Raw genomic sequence first — 21,275 nt, 5'->3', positions numbered from 1 at the left:
GTGTAAAGAAAAATGTGTCTCAAGCTGCCTTCTGAGACTATCATCCCTTTTTTCAGGAGGTGGGGAGCATGTTTTATCATAGAGTGCTCTGGAATTGTGATCGCTCACTGTGTTGACTAGAGTTCCTGAGGCTTCAAAGTTGTTTGCTTTTGCAATATTGTTGGTATTATATAAATTGCTCTGGTTTGGCTCACTTCATTCTGCCTAAGTTCATACACATCTTTCCAGATTTTTCTGAAACTGTTCCTTTCATCATCGCTTATGGAATAATAACATTCCATCATTCTCATATATCATATACCAAAACTTGTTCAACCATTCCCCAATTGATGGTTACCCCCACATTCATTTTCTAATTCTTTGCCACCAAAAAAAAATAGTTGCTGTGAATATTTTTGTACATGTGGTGGACCACTTTTCTCTTTCTTTGCTCTTTATGGGGGCATAGACTTAGTTGTGATATCACTGGGTCTGACAGAGTTTTCTGTTTAATACCTTTTGGGGCATAATTCCTACTTGCTTTTTGGAATGATTGGATTAGTTCTTTAGTTGAAGCATAATAGATTCTGATCTAGCCCTTTATTCTACCTCTATGTACATCTTTTTATTTTGTTTCTTGTAAATAACTTATTGTTGAATTCTGTTTTCTAATTCATTTTATTTTCTTTCATTTTATAGTTGAGTTCATCCCATTCACATTATAATTTTTAATTGTACATTTACCACAAGCCTACTCTTATAGTTTTCTCTCTTTGTTTCCTCCCCCCTTTTAAGAGTTTGTTTTTTGCTTAAAATTCATCCCTCCTTTAATCTGTGCTCCTAATTCTCCTCATTTCCCTTTTATTTTTTATCTCCTTTTCCCCAATTAAGGAGGATGTATTTCTGTATCCAACTCTCTCTCTTCTCTCTTTCATTATGCATTTATTCTTTTCTCCTTTCACAAGTTCAGATGAACAAGTTCCTTCTTGTTTGTATAGTCTTTTACTTGTGCACCCTAATTATGTGAGATAATTTCCCCCACATTTCCTCTTCCCTATCATAGTATATTCTTTTCCCCCTTCCTTTCTATTCTTTTTAAATCATCAATATAACAATCACTTCTAGGCCCTCTGTCTAATTAGACTTCCATCTGCAACTCCTTATGATGATAGAATTCTGAGGGGGAATACATGTATTATCTCTCCATATTAGAAAGTGAGCAGTTTATCTTTGCTTAGTCATTTATGACAGTTTACTCACATTTGCCTTTTTATGCTTGTTTTGACTCTTGTTTTTGTACTTCAAAATTCCTATGCAATTCTGGTATTTTGTCAGGAATTCTTGGAAGTTCTGTATTTCAGTTCCATTTAGTTGTCTTTCAATTGTGTTTGATTCTTTGTGACTCCATTTGGAATTTTCTTGGCGGAGATAGTGGAGTGGTTTGCCATTCCTTCTCCAGCTCACTGTAGAGATGAGGAAACTGAGGCAAATGGGTTAAATGACTTGTCCAGGGTCATACAGCTCATAAGTGTCTGAGGGGTTTGAATTCATGAAGATGAGTATTCTTGATTCCAAACTCAGTGATCTATCCACTGTACCACCTAGCTGTCTTTTCTAATAATTAGTGTAGTTCAAGGAGGGAATGGACTACCTTAAGAGATAGAGAATTTCTTCCCATTGGAGGTCTTCAATCAAAGGCTGGATAACTGCTTGGTGTGTATGAAATAGAAGGGATCCTTTTTCAGGTGTAGGATGGACTGGATGACCCCTGAGAATCCCCTCCAACTTGGAAATTGGTTGATTCTGTAATTCTGGCATTATATCCCTACTCTCTTTACAGCTTTCAATCTTGTGTTTCCATGAATTATCTTTTGCTGGTATCTTTTTTTTTCTGAGCTACTTTCTACTGTACTTATAACTTAGTAATTGTTTTCTGGTTGTTTCCTGTTTGCATGTCTTGTTTTCCCCCCTACAGCAGGAATATGACAACCTGGAGGTTGGGGAGCCACTTCTTTGTCTTTCCACAGCAGCCAGTAATGAGCTGAACACCCAGTTAGTGCTTGATTGATTGACTGAAGACTTTTAACTCTTCATCTCTAATTGTTTGTGCTCTTAGTATAAATGAACTGCTTTTCCTTCATTCCAGAAATCCTATATTTTTGACAAACGACCACTTAGTCCTGAGATTAATTCTGCTAAACAAGAGGAATATTGCCAAGGTCTTCTGAAACAAATGGAGAACAGACGAGAAATGGAATTAAAGCAAAAACAGAATGCTGAACTAATGGACCGCCTAGAACAAGTACAGCTCACTGACGAGTAAGTCCAGTTTGCCTTTCTCTGAATATTAGAATGTGAGTTTTAATGTTAATGGTTCCTAGTGGGACTTGCTCCTGTGCTGCTGTTCTCATTACCACTCAGCTGTAATAACTGGCCTCAACAGAAGCTATTTCACAGAGCAAAATCTCAACGTAGAAATGATTTTTATTATTCTTATTGTTTTAATTAGCATGATCATTATGTAGTCTTTCTGTAACATCTGTCATTTTAAGTGCTTTGGAATCACTCACTAGATGCAGGCAAGGTCATAAGATATGCAGTGAGTTGTCATTTTTCCCATTTAGGCACAAATAGTTAGATGAGATATAAACAGAGCAGATATGGTGCTACGCTTTATATCAGTGTTGTCAAAATCAAATAGAAATGATCCCTTCAGAGTATATATTGAGTTAGAAAATGACAATTTAACATTATCTATGTCATTTTATTTTGTTAAGCATTTTAATTCTATTTTAATCTGGTTCCTACACAGAAATTTTGGTGAGTGAGTTTGATATCTCTACTCCATCATCAAAAAAGCATGCCTGTACCTTACTTATGAATGATCCTTCCCATAGTAAGGGATGGACACAACCAGAGTTAAGAGCTTGGGAGACATCTATTGAATTAAAATAAGTATATTCTAGGAAATGAACATATCAAATATATGCTAACATAAGGCTTACAAGTGCACCTCACTTTGATTAAAGGCTGCATGCAAATGGAATCATCTTTTAAGGATGAAATTATCTACTTAAAGAAATCTTGGCAATAGTTTTTGTTTAGTGAATAATCAATCACACCTTAATTTATCTGTTTGTCAGTATAGTTGTTTATGTTAAGCTTTATATATAGTGGGACATACTTTGATTATAAACATTCACAGTATTATATTTTTAGTTGCATATTGCCTTTTTGCAGCATTTTTGTCTGTTTAAAAATATTACCTCTCAGTGATAGCATCCAATTTTTTCTTTGCAGTGCCCAGCACTGAGTCTCAATTCCTTTTTTTAAAAATTTAATTTTTATTTTCAATTCTAAATTCTCTCATTCTTTCTGTTCCCTTCCCCTGACATTGAAAAGACAAGAAATACCACACCTGGGTGTCATTCCTAAAGCTGAAGACTTAATTTTTCTTTATATTCTCAGCACATAGTTCCTTGTACTTCCTAAATGTTTAATAAATGCTTATTGATTGATCAAAGATGATGAATTATATTTCTTGGAAAACTGGATAAACCTTTGTCCTTTCTCCTTATCCTTAGTCTGGCTGCCCAAAGATCAAAGTACTTAAAAGACAGGATGGAAGAAGCACAATATTACAAGAGGGCCTTGGATGTCCAGGTAGGAAGGAGCCTAACCCTTAAAGCGTCACATTGTGCGCTCTGCATAAGCTTATCTTGTCCAATCTGAGTATTGGATCCCTGGGAAAACTCTCCCTCTCTCTGCATCTGTATTACTGATCCAGATAAAGAACAGGCCACCTCCACTGCCCGTGTTTGAGCCGGATTCATCAGAGCCCATTTTCGGGAAGATGGATATGAGTAATGAACGTTTGGCGGAAAGAAAGCAGAGGGAACAAAAGTGCATGAAACACCAGTTGCAAGCTGTCGCTGACCACAAGAGGACAGCTATCCTGCGCCAGCTGGTGGACCAGAGGCGGGATATAGAAATGTTGCAGAAGACCCAGAGAGAGTAAGGACTCTGGGAACTGAGCTGAACCAATTCCCATAAATATCTGCATGCACACATACATCCAATGCATGCACACGTAGTCCATGTGGAAAAGGTCTGGAACACTATGGGCTCATACATACAGTGCACACATGCACCTGAAAGCACCTCCTTATGCTCATAATAGAATGTATGGTGTGAATGCGCATTTATCCATCTCTTCATACAACCTAGGCATGCACACATGGACATACAGAACATAACTGTGTGCATCCAAACACATGCACACTCACAAAGACATGCAAACTCTAAGCAAAAATAAGTGGGTCATGGCTAACTTGGCTGACAGAGGACGAGGATGTAGGAGCTCAGGATTCTGCCCCAGGGTCAGACGTGGTCCTACACTGTAGCATTGGCCATTCTGGAGCTGATCATGTGGTCTCTTCACCCTCTCTGTGGTTACTTACCTTGCTCCTCATTTCATGGACCTGTTAGATAACCTAGTGAGAATGAAAAATGCCTCTAAATCACCACCATCCAACTCTCACTCCTTACTCACACTAACCATGAGTAGACATTGTGACTAAAGGCAGAGTTATATTCATGGTGCTTCATTTTAACTTCAGCCCCCTCCCCCAATACTACTAAAACAATCTATGGATCACCTATAGATGAAAGGATGTAAAAAATGTCACACTCAATCAGTCAATCATGATCCCTGCTCCTCCACCTCCCATATACCCCACAGTTCCATAGTCTTCCTCCGTCATCACTCAGGGAGAGTGCAGGTAACCACTATTATACTAGCTTCAGACAGCTCGGGAATATTCTTGGTTCCCCATATTGTCCTGTCTAATGCTGCCACAGAAAATCTCTCACTGCCTGTACTACCCTCAAGAAGAATTGCTATAATCTAACTGTGAACTGCCATCTAAAAGAAGAATGTCATTTCTTGTGATAGGTAGTGAGCTCTCCATCTTTGGAAGGTGTCAAGAAGAGGCTAGGACAGGGGTAGTGGACTTGAATTCAGTTAAAGGGCCACACTTGAGGACCTAGAGGGTCACATGTGGCCTCAAGTTCCCCACCCCTGGGCTCGGGGGCTACTTGTTGGGGATATTGTAGAGAGGACTTTGTCTTCAAGTATAAATTGTATTAGAAAGTCTCTAAGGTCTGTTTCCTCTCTTGCAGATTTTGAAATTCTCTAAGCATTCAACAAACACAGAGAGTGTTTACTGAGTGCTAAAGATTGTTTATTTTTTTTTTCAGGAGAATAAAAAGGATGAAGAATGAAAGGCTTTGGCTAACCCAGCAGTGGTTCTCTGAAGTGCTTATATTTGCTTAATCCTCTTGGGGGATTTCCCTCCTGCTGGGCTGCCCCCAACAAGAGCTTCTAAGGATTATTGTATTATTATAATATTTTAATCCACAGTCTCTCAACATTTGTCTTTCATATGGTTCTTGGATTTCAGTAGTAGCTATCCTAGGTCTCTGGGCTTTTGTGTTACAGAATCTGCCCATGACATGGATAATAGGGGCAGGTGGATTTCAGAAATTCATTGTTATATGACCTTGAGACTACTGTAATGTTGGTGGTAAAAAAGACTCCTAGAGTTGGCAAGACATACGAGGGCAACGGGGAAGTGATTTTTCATGGTTGGGCAGAGTTGGCTGAGAGGATGGTTGGGGCAGAGCAACATGAACCTGGGGCTAAGTTGCCAAGATTCAGTAAAAGAGGAGCTCATGACACCAGAGAGTTTTTGGGAAATTACACTAACATTGAACTTGCAGTCAGGAGACATGTTCTGGATTCAAGAGTAAGCTTATTGTTTATAAGCTATATATTTTGGGGGCTGAGTTTCCTCCTCAGAGAAAGGAGGTTTATCAATTTCAGTCCTGTTGCCAATTCTAACACATTGGTTCAAGGCCTTCTGGGCACAGAACCCTGTACTTGGCAACTGGGGAGATGGAAATTTTAGGAAAGAGAGTCTCTGCCTTCAAGGTGCTTACAGTTTAATCATTTAACTTACGCTAAAAGAAAAGACCATAGAACTGTTTCTCTCTCCACACCTTCTCCTTTCTAATATTCTCATGTACATATAATTTGGGGTCAGAAAAGGGACCAAGATTAGTTAATCCCATCCATTCATTCCATAGATACAGGTAAATTGAAGACCAATCCAATCCAGTAAATTAAATGCCTACTTTGTGCCAGTCTCTGTGCTAAGCACTGGGGATACAATTGATAAAAAGAAACCCTAGTTTTCAAGGGACTCACAATCTAATGAGCGGAGACAACACACAAAAGGAGGCAGGAAAGCTGGGGGAGGGACATGGAGGAAAGAGAGAAACTTGAATCTTCATCTATAATAGTTTGTGCTGTTTGAGTTTTTGCTAAACAAGAGGGTACCTGAGAATATGTTGTTTTGGAGTTGAAACCAGGCAGAGCAGCAGAGTGGAGGGAACCAAAAGTCCAATTTGTACCCTCTATAAAGGAAGGCTTTAGGAGGAGTTTGGTAGTCTACCCTCCAGCTCTCCAATCCAAAGAGGGGAGACTGAGGGAGGAGGTATCAATTAAGACTTGAAATCACAGCATAGTGATGAGATTATATGTGAGCCGAGATGGATTATACTTTGCCCACAATCATATAATAAGTAAGTAGTAGAAATGATCAACTTAATCTAAATCCTTTTTGAGCAGGAATTAATCAATCAGCAAACTTTTGTTAAGAGTCCACAGAATGCCAGGTACTAGTGCTAGGTATTGGAGATACAGTGACAAAAATGAGATAGTCCCTTCCTGCCCTCAAGGAGCTTATAGTCTAATTAAGAAGATAAAATATACATATAGAATATATAAAATACTAAATACACAAAATGACCTCTATTTTCTCAGCAAAATTATGAGGCCATGCGAATGTTCCTTCCCCTTCTTTTGCAGTTCCTTATGATGTGTTGTCTTCTAGTAGAGTGTAAGCACCTTGAGGGTAGGGATTCTTTTTCTTTTAATTTGTATTTGTATCTCCAGCACTTAGCAGAATGCCTGGCACACAGTAAAGTTCATAAATGTGGCTTATTGCCCCAGCTGAGAGGGAGGGGAAGGCATTGGAGGTTTGAGAGAAGAGGTTTGGAACAACTTTGTGGGGAGAAAAAAGATTATTTTGCTACAGTGAAAGCCCCGTTGAGATTAGCTAACATAAATTTGTTAGTTGGCCCATTTAGTTCAGTTTCTCCTCTTCTGTTCATGAGCACATGAGAAAGAATGGAAGAAGGTGGACGGTGATAGTCATCCAAGAAGGGGATGAATATAGGACAAGAGCTAAGAGATTCTAGGCTAGGGTATAGGACAGTGTGGAGCTGAACTGGTTACCTATGGGATTAAAAGTTTATATAAGATTGAGAAGAGAAGGAAGGAACTTGAAGCCAGAGTAGACTTAATGACCTGAGAAAGTATTGCAGAGATAGAGGAAATATGGAGGTCATGCTTAAGATGCCAACTTGGGCTAAGAGGGGTTGTTGTGTTCATCCTCCATTTTCGAAGAAGACTATGACATCAGAGAAATGATGACATGACTTGCACTTGTGACCAGATATTCATCAGGATAACTGGAGATGGCCCAGGATTAGACATAGGGAAAGATGAAATGACAGGAGGCCATGATCTGATAAAGGGATTTGGGAGTTTTTGATGGAACCCTTGTTGGGTGATGGAGAGATGCAGAATGTGACCATCTCTGTATGTGACTGAGGTGTAGTGGAAGAAATTGGTTGTGAGTTGAAAGGAGACTGAAGGACCAGGAGGTTAGGGTGTTTCAGGGAACATCAACATATATGTTGAAGTCTTCCTCTAACATAAAGGCATTCTTCTCTGATATAAATAGCCCTGAGAAGTGGTTCTCTAGCCTCTACTTGAAGATTTTCTCTGATAAAAAATTCATCATCCTCTGAGGTCATCTATTCCACTTTTGGACAGCATGTGTTGTTAGGAAGTTCTCCCTTATATTAAACCTCAGTTTGCCTCTTTACCTCTCATTGCTCCCAGTTGTGCCCTCTGGGTTCCAGAAAAATCAGTCTAATCCTTCTTCCATAAATCTTACACATTGCCTTTCCTGCCCATTTTTTTTCAATGAGGGTCACATATCACCTTTTGTACAATAGCCTGGTAAGGTTGGTATAGTACAAATATTATGTCTCTCTTTTCATAGTTGAAGGAAGTAAGGCCCAGAGAGAAGTGATCATTATAATATCTTCTGAGTCGGAATACAGTTCTTTTCCCAGTATACCAAGCTGCCTAGTACAAAGGGGCCCACTTTAATATTATAATGGAACTCTGCATGGCCTTGGTCACGGTACTGTTTCTACCATTAGTTACTGAGTGACATGGTGTGTAGTAAAGTTAAAAAAAAAAAAGTAGCGCTGCTTCTGGAATCTAGAGCATCTGGGTTCATATCCCCCCCTCTGGCACAGCCCACATGTGTGATCTTAGGGAAGTTAGCCTCCCTGGGCCCCGTTTCATCAACTGTAAAATGAGGGGGTTTGGGTTAGATGATCTCTGAGGATGTTTTTCCATTAGATCCACGATCCCGTATGACCTTGAAAATGTGGCTCGGTCTCTTTGGGCTTCTGCTTCCTCCTCTACCCAAGGGGCTGGATAAGGTGCTCTTTCAAAGAAAGACCCCACTAGCTCTTGCATCCTATGATTCTACGGAGGAAAGAGTAAGGATACTCAAAATGCAGATGAATGTAACTATTGCTAACATTTTTATTAGAGAATCCTGACCCCTAGTGGCCATTGCTAGTTTAAAGCACAGCGAGTCTATCCTCAGTTCAGTGTGTAGTTGGGAGTTCACTTTGGAAACCCCAGATAAAATTAAAACAAAATAAACAGGTATGGAAATTAAAAATTATTTGATATTTTTATGAGGACTTGAAGAATTGAAAATAAAACAATAAATCGGAGAGAGTGGCTTGGTATATTAGAGTGAGGGCTGGTCTAAGAGGAGATGTGGGGTCTAGCCCTAGCTATGCTCACCCAATTTACTACCTTACTCTGGGCAACTAGTTCACGTTACCTATCTGGGCCTCAGCGTGTTGTCTCTTAAAGGAGATTAGAGCACTCTGTGTTCTATGGACTGCATGTCTGACCCGTTAAGTGACCCTGGCCACTCTGATTGCATAGAAATACTACCTTTCATCTTCAACCAGGCCGCAGAGTATGTGAGAGGCAACATGGTGCTATGGAAAGAGCATTAAATAGGGAGGCAAGGGCCTTTTCTCAAACCTTTTACTCACTGAAAGTTGTTTAGCAAGTCCCTTCACAGAAGCTCCCTTTGCCTCAGTTTCCTCCTTTAGAAAATGGGGATCATCATCTTGCCCTCCCTGCTTCATAGGGGGGTTTGAGAGTTGGCCTCTGTCAGCTAAAATGCAGACTGCTAGAGAAATGTGAGCTCTAATTATTAGAGACTGAGAAAACACAACATCTTTGTATCTGGAGGTCAAACAAATAATGCCCCATTCATTTCCCTGCCAATATGACACCACTGCATACATTACTGGGTCCACAGCCTCACAGGCAATGGAAGGTTTGTTTTGCTTAACAAAGAAGTTGCCTGTTTCACTTGCTGATGCCTATTTGCTTTCCCCCTCTCAGTTTATTTCTGTGCCAAATTCTGTGTCCTTCCCTTGCCCCTTCTTCCCCCAATGACTTCAACAGGGTGAGATTAAAATAGGGACCACTAGAAGGGCCATGATGACACAGGAGAAAGCTTGTGACTATTGATCCCCTAGGGGGTGAATTTCCATTAAATTCAGTATATATTGGACTCAGGAAACAATAGGTCTGTAAAAACTCTAGAAAACCACTTAAGATAATGGAAAGCTCGCTGATTAACCTGGGAGCCAGAAGATCTGGGTGCTAGCACTGGCTCTGCAGTTTACCTTTGGTTACCTTGGATAAGTTCCTTTCCCTTGCTGGCCCTTACTCTCAGTCTATAGACTGAGTAGGTTACCTTCTATGCTCTAATGTCTTTTCCAATTCTAACCTCCTGTGACATCAATGAAATGGTAAATCTTGATGATGTGGAATGTAGAGAGGCTGACTTTCATGATAATGGATAGCATTTATACAGTGCATTAATGTTTTCAAAGTGGTTTTATTATATTTTTTGATATCCTTTTACAGATGAGAAAATTACAGGAGATACAAGTTAAGTGACTTGCCCACAGTCACACAGTTAGGAAGGACCTGATGGAGCATTTGAATTCAAGTCTTCCTGACTTCAGGTTCAGCACTCTATCTACTGCACTACCCAGCTGCCCAGTGGTGATATCCAAAAAGGATAGAAAGCTGGCCCTGGAGTCAGAAAGACCAAGGTCCAAGACCTGCCTCCAACCCAAACTCTGGATGACTGTCAGCAAGTCATTTAACCATTCAGGCCTGTAAGTAGCTCTCTAAGACTATAAGTTGCTGAGAAGGTACTGACCCCATCAAAAGAGGAAGTTCATTGCCAGGAGCTCTGAAATCACAGGCCTATTCCCTGGCCTCTGTTAATGTTAATATTCGATATTTATATAGACTATACATATCTCCTCTCACAACCCTGGGAAGTAGACATATTGTTGTTCCAATTTTACAGATGAGGAAATTGAGGCAGACAGATGTTTAAATGACTTGCCAGCCTGAATCGCGTCTGAGAACTCTTGAGTTGTATGGTGTTAGGATAGTACAGTAGTGATCATGCCGTTCTCCCCGCTTGTTTTACAGAGGAAGAAAAGGAGACCCAGAATCAGAGCCTTTTCTTTCTCAGAGATGATTGAACTCAACCAAAACATTCCATTTGCAACACGATCTCAAATTGAAGGGAGGGCAGGAGAAGGCCTAAGAATCTGACCAGGGCTTTGTCAGCTGGTATTTGTAGTAGCATCTGTCTAAAGCTGATGTATCTCGTTCTGCCTAGGCATTTGGCAGAAAGAATGGCGGAGCTTGAGAGGACAATGAAGATGAACCAAGGTCTGCAGGACAACTGGGAGAAGAGTGCTGAGCTGAAGAGGCATCGGGATATGGAGGAGAAAATCTTTAAACGGTCAGGTTCAGTGAGGGCCCCAACGTGAACCCAACGCCTTCCATGTCTCATTTCCCTGACTTTCTCATCTTTGCCTCTCCATTCTCTCTTGACTTTCTTTCTGTGTGGCAGTGTTCTTGGCCAGACAAAGAATGGAGGTGCCCTCAATGTTGGAAGACAGTAGGGGAGGGAGAGTAGGAATTTCATTTCTGGAAATGGTGTTGACTGGCAGAATGGTGATCCAAGTGCCTGGTCAGAGCACTGGTGGATGGGCATGAAGAACAGACAGTGTATTCATTCATTTAGTCAGCCCGTGTTAAGCACCTATTATAGTTTGCAGAGCAGTACTTGGCATAAAAGGGGAGAAAAATGGTAAATAAGACATTTCCCTCCTCCTGGAGTATACATTATAACAGCATATATGATGCTTGCTATGTTCAAATATGCCATGCCATACTTGTGGTTAGCACCTCAATCTTGTCATCACTGCCTCTGCTCAGAAGCTTTTAATAGATCCTCGTTGCCTAAACAGTGAAGACAGATCTACATATTGGCATTCAGTACCCTCCACAATATGGTTTCAATCTACTTTTTCAGTCTTATTTCATCTTTCTTTCCTTTCTGCAGTCTACATTCCAAAGGAAGGGGTACCATGTTGCTCCCCAAGCTCACCCTGCCCTCTCCTATTCTGTATATTCATACATGTTTAGGTCATCCCTCATACCTTGAATACCCTTTCTTCCTCATCTCTTGCTATTGGAATGATTGAAATCCTTCTCTTTTTTCAAGCTCTAAATCAGGTGCTACCTCCAACATGAATCTTTCCTTGTCTCCCCTGGCTGAAAGTTATCTCTCCAACTTCAAATTTCTGTAGAGTCCTTTGTCTGGATGAGGGGTAAGGAACCTGTGGTCTGGAGGCCTCTAGGTCCTCAAATGCTGCCCTTTGACTGGCATGGCCCTCTAGATCCTCAGGTGTGGCCCTTTGACCAGATTTGGTCTTGAATTTGAGGACCTAGAGGGCCACATGTGGCTTCTGGTCAAAGGGCTGCACTTTTGAAGACCTAGAGGGCCACATGTGGTCTCCAGGCCACAGGTCCCCCACCCTTGGCCTGGCTCTTTCCTTGACCCATATCCCACATTTTCTTGTATTTTTTATGGTTATTAATAAATTAATAAATGTCTCCAGAATAGACAGCAGGCACTGAGCATACTTCCATGGATATGTCATGTACACTGTTATGCATCCACACACATAAAAACATATATAGCTTATATGTAGAAATGTATACGTATCTGCACAATAGTACATATGTATTACACATAGCATATGTGTCAATAATCTTCTGCGATTTCTGTGAAATGGTTAATCTCGATGATGGTGGAATATAGAGAGGCTGTGTGTCATAGTAATAGCTAGCAGCCATTCAGTATGGTAAGGTATGCAAAGTGCTTTATAAATATTAACTCATTTTATCCCAACACTAATCCTGAGAGGTCGGTGCTATTACTGATATTCCCTTGTTTAGAGATGAAGAAACTGGAGGAGACACAAGCAAAGAGACTTTCCTAGGGTCACATAGCTAGGAGAAGTGTCTGGTTGTGTATTTCAAGTCAAGCCTTCCTGGCTTCTGGTCCAGTGCTTTAGCCATTGCACATCTAACTGCCTCAGAGTGGATAGAGAGTTGGCCTTGGGGCTGTGTGTGTGTGTGTGTGTGTGTGTATACACACAAATACACACACATGCACATATATATATATATACATATAACATATATATATGTATATGGAGAGAGAGAGAGAGAGAGAGAGAGAGAGAGAGAGTTCCTTTTTGCCTTTTCCCCCAATGCTTAGTACTGTGCTACACACAGTAGGTACTTAATGCATTGCTGCATAAATGAATAAATGCCTCAACTTTCCATTCTTTGTCCTTATCCACCAGGCCTCTGACCAGGCTTTTGGATGGCCACTCTGTTAGTCATTACAATTTCCAGAAACATGCGATATCTATGTCTTTGTCTATGTTTGTTGTCGCTATTACTTCACTGACATAGGGAACTCATGGTTAGGAATCTCCCTTTACCATTGCAGATTGGCACCTACTCTGTAATGTATCATCTTAGAGAATTGCCCGGTGTCACATAACCATCCTGTGTGTATCACACACATGTGTGTGACCCAGGGGCATGGGATTTGAATTCTCAGTCTTCATGATGAACTATATACCACTATACCAGTTCTTTGTATATAATAATAGATGTTTGCTAAATTGAATGGAAGTGATGGATTTTTATTCTTTATATCCTTAGGGCTTCTGACAAGTTGTTCATCCTGGATCAATGTGAGAAATATCGACGTTGTTGCCAGTGTAAGAAGCGTCTGAACAACTCTGGGGAAAGTAACCTGTGGCCGATGAGCAGACACTTACATGGCTCCAGACTGCTGGCTTAAAAAGAATGTTTGGGCCTGGGTTTCCTGGGGAAAGGTTTTACTCTTTTGGATGTGGTGATGTGACTGTGGACTGCTTATCATACCTCAATGAAAACAATATTATGAGGTTATTTTGTGCCTTCAGTTTTAGAAGTCTTTTTCTCTATGTTCTCTAGTAGAGTTCACATAAAAAAAATCAAATGGGAAAAATAGGTTCCCCCCTACCTGGTCACCCTAGTTGATTTTCAGTACTTCTGTCTGCTTGGAGTTAAGGAGGATGTATGGTGGTAAGGGCTAGACTACCACTGGCTTAGGCCCCCAGGTCCCAGGGATGGGACCAATGGTTATTCCTGGTCCTTTGGTAAAATTTGTGAGATGTGACACTGGACTGGGATGCTACTGTTATCTCTGCCCCTATGTGACTCTGGGCAAGTCACTTTATTCCTTTGTGCCACAGTAAGCATTATTATAATATATATTTTTCAAAGTGCCTACCTGTGCATGGCATTTCATAATGGCAACTGTCCACCCCTTATCTAACTCTATCTTCTCCAGGACACTGGAAGCATTGGGGTTGGTGTCATAATCACAAGTGGGGCCCAAGACTGAGAGAATTAATGGGACCTGAGTCGAAGGCTCAGGGGCCTGAGGCATTGTCTGGTAAGAGCAGAAGGTAGAAAAAGAAAACAGAAAGCCTCAGTGAAGATCAAACAGGTGTGAATTCTGGGGGAGGTCCAGGCAGCGTGGGGAGCAGGGGTCCAATTCTCTGACATTAGTGGAACAAAAATCTTACCAGGAAGGAGATGTGGAGGCATGGAAGGGAGATGAAGGTAGATCAGAGAGGGATGATCCCAGGTAAAAGGACTGGAGGAGTCTTGGTAGCCCCCCTCCCCCCTCTGGTTCTTAATTTCCTACTTTGCTCTTGTCACTCAGCCATGAATTGGTTAGACCATTTCATCAGCTTTTTTTTCATCTAGGACACACTTGTCAGAATACTGACAAGCCAGTATATTCTAAATGTTGTCCTCTCCCTTCTCCCTCCTCATGACCAGCCATCCACTAATTCAGCCATCCATAAGTTTTGCCTCCATCTGCACTCCAAACACCATGTGTGCATCCATAAAACCTCCACACAACTCTTCTCTTTCCACCATGCATACTACTATCTCCTCCTCCTCCCCTTCAAGCCCCAGCTGGACACAGAAAGGGGAAAGAGAAAATCTGAAGTGGTGTGACACATTGCAATCACAATATTATTTGAAGCAGAATTGGTTTCTTTTTTATACTTTGTCTTTGCTGGATGCATAGATTGTGCCATCAGCAAACATTGAAGGAGAGCATATGATCATATAATTACACAAAATATTAGATTCTTGGAGTTGGACAGGACCTCATGGGTGAAGTGATTCAGCCCCCTACCTGAAGCATGAATCCCATCCCTGACAAGCAGTCATCTAGCCTGTGCTTTAAGAAGACTTCCAATAACAGGGAACTCACTAATTCTGGAGGCATCGTGTTGCACTGTTTGACAGCTTAAATGGTTGGAAATTCTTCATGTTGATCTGAAATTTGCTTCTTTGTAACTTACATCCTAGCCAAGCTCCTAGCTTAATAAAGATCAGCCTAATTCTCATCTATTGTGTATAAGCAAGTTGTTATTTGTTGTTGAACCGTTTCAGTCATGTCTGACTCTTCGCGATACCATTTGGGGTTTTCTTGGCAAAGGTACTGGAGTGGTTTGTCATTTCCTTCCAGCTTATTTCACAGATGAAGAAACTGAGGCAAATAGGGTGAAGTGACTTAGGTGACTCCAAAAAGAGGGATAACACTCCGGCGCCGATTTTATTGAGCAGGCAGCTGCTATAGCTTCTTCCATAATAACTGTAGTTTTAGGGCATTTAAAAGTCATTTTTAGAAGTCTAATTCGTCTTTTGTCTTTCTTGTCAATATCTGGCCAGCACTGGTCATTTATTAATAATGCAATTTGTGTAAGATGGTTAGAGCTACTTTACAGCCCTGGGGTGGCACTAAGAAGTGGGTGGTGTCCTTGTTCAGATGAGAACGATTGCAAACCCACAACCTCAGATATCATGGGAGTGATGTGCTCATTTGGAAGAGAAATGCAGCATCTGCCCGAATACTCTGAGCATGCAGAGCCTACGACCTCCCAAGTGAATCCACGCCACTGTGGTGCAGCTCAGCTTATTAGGAAGCTGTTCCATGGGCTGAATTATGTCCTCTCTCTCAGAAGTTCCTACATATTAGATGTATCTTAAGCAAAGCTCATAACTGTATTAAAAAACAAAGAATAAAACAAAAAATCTAAACAGTGTGTGCAGTCTTGAAGCTTGGGGCATTGAGAGGAGGAAGGAAATTAGCATTAAGTCAATGATATGTGCCAGGCTTTGTGCCAAGTGTTTTACAAAAATTATCTTATTTGATTCTTACAATTCTGAGCTAAGTGCTATTATGATTCTCATTTTTTTTTTTTTACAGTTTGAGGAAACTGAAGCAGACTTCCTAGTGTCACCAACTCAGAATTATCTGTAGGATTTGAACTCAGGTCTTCCTGACTCCAGGCCCAGCAGTCTTATCTATTATGCCTTCTAGCTTGGGGAATTTATACAGGGGAAGAATGTTGGAGAGGCACAAAATAATGATGTGTGTTAATGGAATTAATTGGACCCTGTAAGACTGAGTGTAGGCAGAATTACATGGTGGGAATTTGTCTTCTTTGTCTCACCTCCCATTTCTGTGTTCTTCCTTTTAAAATCTCTATTGAGCTTACCTTCTTTTTCAAAAATATTCCTCCCTTCTTTCCTTCTTAGTTGAACTATGCTTTGTAACAAAAAAGGAAGAAAAAAAAAGCAGTTTACTAAAGCTAACTGACATTGCACCTGAATCTTATGGTGTATTCAGTGTTTCATCTCCGGAGTCCCCCATCTGTACAAGTAAGGGAGAGAGATGCATTTTTTCCCCAACTCATCTTTGGGAACAAGCTTGTTTATTGTAATTATATAGCATTCAAGTTCATTTTTTCTAATTTTTTACGTCTTTGTAGTCATTGTGTACTATTATATTCTTGGTTCTGCTTCCAAGACTTTGCATCTGTGTATAGAAGTCTTTCTATGCTTTTCTGAATTCTTCATAGTCATCATTTCTTAAGGTAAAATATTCCTTTGCTTTCAAATGCCAACATTTATTCATCCATTTCTCAATCAGTGGACATCTACTTTGTTTTCAGTTTTTTGCTAACACAAAAATAAGCATTTTGATGTGGATGGGACTTGTCTTCTGTCTCTGATGACTGAGTTTCTGGGCCCTTTTAGAAACTTGAGTACTGGATCCACTTCCACCTAACACTAGCTTCTAACAATTGCTTGCAGCCTTCATTCCTCTTGTTATGAGGAAAGACATTTGTTGAGTCAGTAGTAACTTGGTGTGTTTTTGTTGAATGAATAACTTCTTCCAAGAAAATTTTAAAGAGAGAAGAATTCCAAGGAGTATAGCTCCAGTGGTAGAATTTCAAACATTATGACACTTGCATAGAGGAAATATTTTAGAGCAGAGTGTCTTTCAAACAATGGAGAGGAATCCTACATAGGAGGCCAGCCTTTGGGCCTCAGCAATTTCTCTTATAAAGTTTAATTCAAAGAGCATCAGAGGGATCTATAATTACTAGGTAGAGCACATAGATATTCACAGCATACAATGCCAATGACAGAGAAAACTATCAGGAATGAGAAAACACGATTGAATCAGTGGAAACAGCCCTAGACTTTAGTTGCACACTTTTGTGTGGCCATGGCCAAGTCATTCCAAGTCTCTGATCCTTGTTCACTATATATGAAAAAAAGCATTTATGCTACTCATTGAATAATGGTATTGTAGTGGTCAGACGAGACTGGAGGGATGCAAAGTAATTTGGGATCTTATTACAATGCTTGGAAGACCTGTGATTCTCCCCAGTATGGATACTTCCAACAATATATGTTACAAACCCTCCATGATTTAGCCATAGAATTATAGTTTTAGAGATGGAAGAGACCTCAGAAATCATATAGTTCAAATTCCCAGTTGTCAAATGAGGAAACTGAATTCCACAGGACTGAAGTGATTTGCCCCAGGTCACACAGATTACTAGCACTAGTACAGATGTTCTGATAACAGAGTCAATGCTCATCTCATTGTATCATGCTGCTTCTTTGTGGCCCAAAGTATTCATTGTCTGGTAGCCACCTCTAATAGACACCTGATCTGTCTTGTCCCTTGGACTGTAGTTAAAGACAATAGAGTTCACACTCATTTCATATACATATATATGTGTGTATATATATACATATATACATATTTATATATGCCTTTGAAAATTCTTTAGCCTTTGAAAATCCAAGATCATAATACCATGAATGAGGCATCACAGTAGGACACTTTTAACCCTAAAAAAAAGGCATCATGATTGCTAATGACAACAGTATTTACATGCCCTCTAATTTGATTACATAGACTCATACTTTCAAGACCTCATTGAAGTTGATACTCCTTCTGGTGATGATCTCCACTCATCTATGCTTTCTAATCCTATGCCATTTATAAACATTCATGGAAATCCTTTTGGGTTGGAGGGTCAAGCCAACATTCTTGAGCTGTCCTTTTAGATATCTTGACATTGTGTAGACATTAGTGGAGCGCACAGGTTCTCCTTGTTATCCCTCTTGCTGCATGCTTAGCACATCATTTCAGGTTCTACATCTCTTTGATGTATACTGCTTCTGATATATCCCCATGATGCATCTCTTTACTGTCCTTTGAGTGACCTACAGCTATAATTCTTTGGAGATTGTGGAATTCCACGATTTCTGAGGAATTCCACTTGTCAAAGACAATATTGCAAAAATACTGTTACTAAAAAGATGAGCCTTTATTGAAGGAAGACACATAGGATTATTAAGAACTTTGCATGATTTACCCAAAACATTGTAGCCTGATATCTTCTTGTTAGTTAACTCAGAGACCACTTCGCTGTCAATCTGTAGTGTCTGTTCAAGATATTTTACTGATGGACCAGATCAATGAACTTTCTATTCATTTTTTTTAGCACAATCTAAACATAGGTATTTTAAAAAATCTATTTTGCTTTTTTCCCCCATGTGAGTAGCTAGGCACCATTCTTTGGAATGATTATGAATTAGATAGCTCTGTAGTGTTCTGGCAATTGAAGAAGTCAAGCAGTGTTATCTAAAACAGGAGTATCCATTGGACTTCACTTCACTTAGGGCTTTAGGTATGGAACCCTAAAGCACAAAGACCTCCATTGTGTTTTAAAAGTTAAAATTAGTGTTGCCAAAATTTCTTTGGTCTGGCATTTGTAATTTCCTTTGAGACTATGAAACAGGGATGCTATTAAGATAGGATATGCTCTTAATTGTGCAAGAAATCATAATTGTTGACTAGAGGGGTGTCCTTAGATTTCTGGGAAGACAGAACTTCTCCAAGGGTACACATGACATCAACATTATTCTCTTTGGTAAAAAATTCAAGAACTCTAGTGGAAAATGATGTACTTTTGGTTTTCATTGTTGTGGGATATCTTCATTTTATGCCTCATAAATACTCTAAACTTATTATGAAGTCAGTAAGTTTCCTCTTTAGCAGGCAAATGCTGTTGGTCGGAACTTCTCTCCATCGAAAACTCTCGTACATTAATATGTTGCTTTGAAGGTTTTAGCTGAACACAAAATATAGATTGTTTTCCTTCCATATTAAAAATCCTTCTTCCATTTGAACTCTGTTCCTCCATGCAAGTGGTGACCATACATTTCCTTGTTCTTTGTCTCACTTAATACTAATAATTAAAGGTCACAAAACAATTATTTATTAATTCATCTTTTAAAGAACCTTGTAAGAGTTTTACAAGTGTGTAGGAGACACTTTGTTGGAGGATAGCATCTAGAACTTTGTTTTGCTACACTGAGTTAAATGTTTTTCTATTCAACAGATTTTACATTCAACAAATTATAAGCACAGTGGGATTTTGTGTTGTCTGAAGCTTTCAGTCAGCTTTGTATTTTTCTTTCTTTCGTGGCTTCCATGACTAAAAAATTCATCACCAAGTGGCCAGCCTGATGCTTCTGAGCCTTTCTGTTGAATTAGACTAGAAATCAGACATTATTTCTTCTGCCTGTAACCAGAGAGGGAAGTCACCCCATGGAAAGGAAATTGTTGAGTAGGAGTAAAAACTAAGGTGTTGAGCAAAGTTTGTAAGTGTGAACAAGCCCTGGATGTAAATAAATAACAGGCAAGGATCAAAGTCAGGAATTTTTGCCAACTCAGCTAAGGGAAACTACTCTCTGAGCTGTGCAGAGTCTCAGGAATAGACTGAGGTTAATGGCAGTTAGCCACAAAGTTATAGAATGTGTAGAACTAGAAGGATCCTCAGATGCCATTTAGCTCAGCTGCTACCTCAAACATGAGTATCTTTTATGTATCATCACCAACACATGGTTGTCTAGTTTCTGTCTGAAAACCTCTAATAAAAGGGAGCTCATTACCACCAGCCATTTCATCACTGAACAACTTTAATTGATCAGAAGAAGTCTGTTTTATTGAATTGAACTCTCTCTCTAATTCTTACTCTGTCCTGGAGGGTCAAGGAGAATGAACCTGATTTTTAAGGCCTTTCAATTGTTGGATGTATTCCACTTTTAGAGACTGATAGTTTCTGATATTACATTGCTTTTAAAAGATTCTGTTGGTGTTTTTCATACCCTTTGCTGCAAGCTGGGTGGGTTCTGAGGTCTACTCTTTTCATTTGATAAACTTGGTTTTCTCTTTCTTGTATTGAAAGAATTGTACGTTGGTCTGTGATCAAATAGTTACATAGAACTATATGTAGATTCATAGAATGCTACAGCTGGAAGGAATCCTAGGGATTCTTAGGAATCATTTCATTGAGCTCCCCTGATTTTACACTTGGAGAACCTGAGGTCCCAAGAGGTTATATGACTTCTTAAGATGACACAATTAGTAAAAGAGTAAATGTTAATACCTGTTTCCTTTTTAACTTTTACTTTGACCAGTAAGAGACCTATTAGAATCCTAATCTAGATATTTAGAGTTTGGAGACCTAGAGAAGAAATGAAAGACTTAAGGGGCATAGGTGGTGGTTTCATTATCACTAGTGGCACAGTAGATAGAGTGCAGGATCTGGAGTCAGGAAGACCTGAGTTCAAATCTGACCTCAGACACTTAATATGTGACCATGCACAAGTTACTTAACATCTGTTTGCCTCAGTTTCCTCAACTGTAAAATGGGAATAATAAGAGCACCTGCCTCACAAGGCTATTGTAAGGATCAAATGAGATAATATTTGCAAAATTCTTAGCACAGTATCTGGCACATAGTCGCTACTATCTGAATGGTTATTTCTTTTCCTTCTCCCTAATTGGACAGTGTATGTGGTACAGTGGAAAGAGTGCTGGATCTGGAGTCACGGGCTTTGAATTCCTGACTGTCACTTATTACCGGTATGATATTGAATGAGTCATTTATCCATTCCTCAATTTTCTCCTCTGTAAAAAAGGAAGTGAAAAGAAATGACCTCTGTGGTCACTTCCAGCTCTAAATCAATGATTTGATTTGGAACCTCAGAAGAGGAAGGAACTCATAAAAAACATCATTAGAAAAAGGGATCTAGATTTCTGTACCAGGGTTTCAGAAACAGGGGATGCACTCTCCAGAACAAAATTTAGATCATACACACACCCCAACTTTTTTCCATTGAGGAAGGCAGAACTATGTAAGGAGACTAATGTGGC

The 21,275-nt window shown here is 39.8% G+C and overlaps 1 protein-coding gene across 1 annotated transcript in view; it reads left to right on the top strand.

Annotated features, from left to right (window-relative positions):
* The window catches only part of CCDC81 (coiled-coil domain containing 81), a 69,649-nt gene extending 54,559 nt beyond the window's left edge, over positions 1–15,090 (top strand). The window contains exons 11-15 of the mRNA XM_072610626.1: positions 2,126–2,298; positions 3,564–3,642; positions 3,767–3,993; positions 10,926–11,051; positions 13,337–15,090. Coding sequence (XP_072466727.1) covers positions 2,126–2,298; positions 3,564–3,642; positions 3,767–3,993; positions 10,926–11,051; positions 13,337–13,478 — 747 coding nt within the window. The 3' untranslated portion in view covers positions 13,479–15,090. The remainder of the gene's footprint in view (positions 1–2,125; positions 2,299–3,563; positions 3,643–3,766; positions 3,994–10,925; positions 11,052–13,336) is intronic.
* The last annotated feature ends 6,185 nt before the right edge of the window (positions 15,091–21,275 follow it).

The sequence above is a fragment of the Notamacropus eugenii genome, chromosome 5 (assembly GCF_028372415.1).
Source record: "Notamacropus eugenii isolate mMacEug1 chromosome 5, mMacEug1.pri_v2, whole genome shotgun sequence".
In the NCBI taxonomy this organism is placed as follows: Eukaryota; Metazoa; Chordata; class Mammalia; order Diprotodontia; family Macropodidae; genus Notamacropus; species Notamacropus eugenii.
The sequence above is the reverse complement of the archived record's forward strand: the minus strand, read 5'-3'. Positions and strand labels throughout refer to the sequence as shown.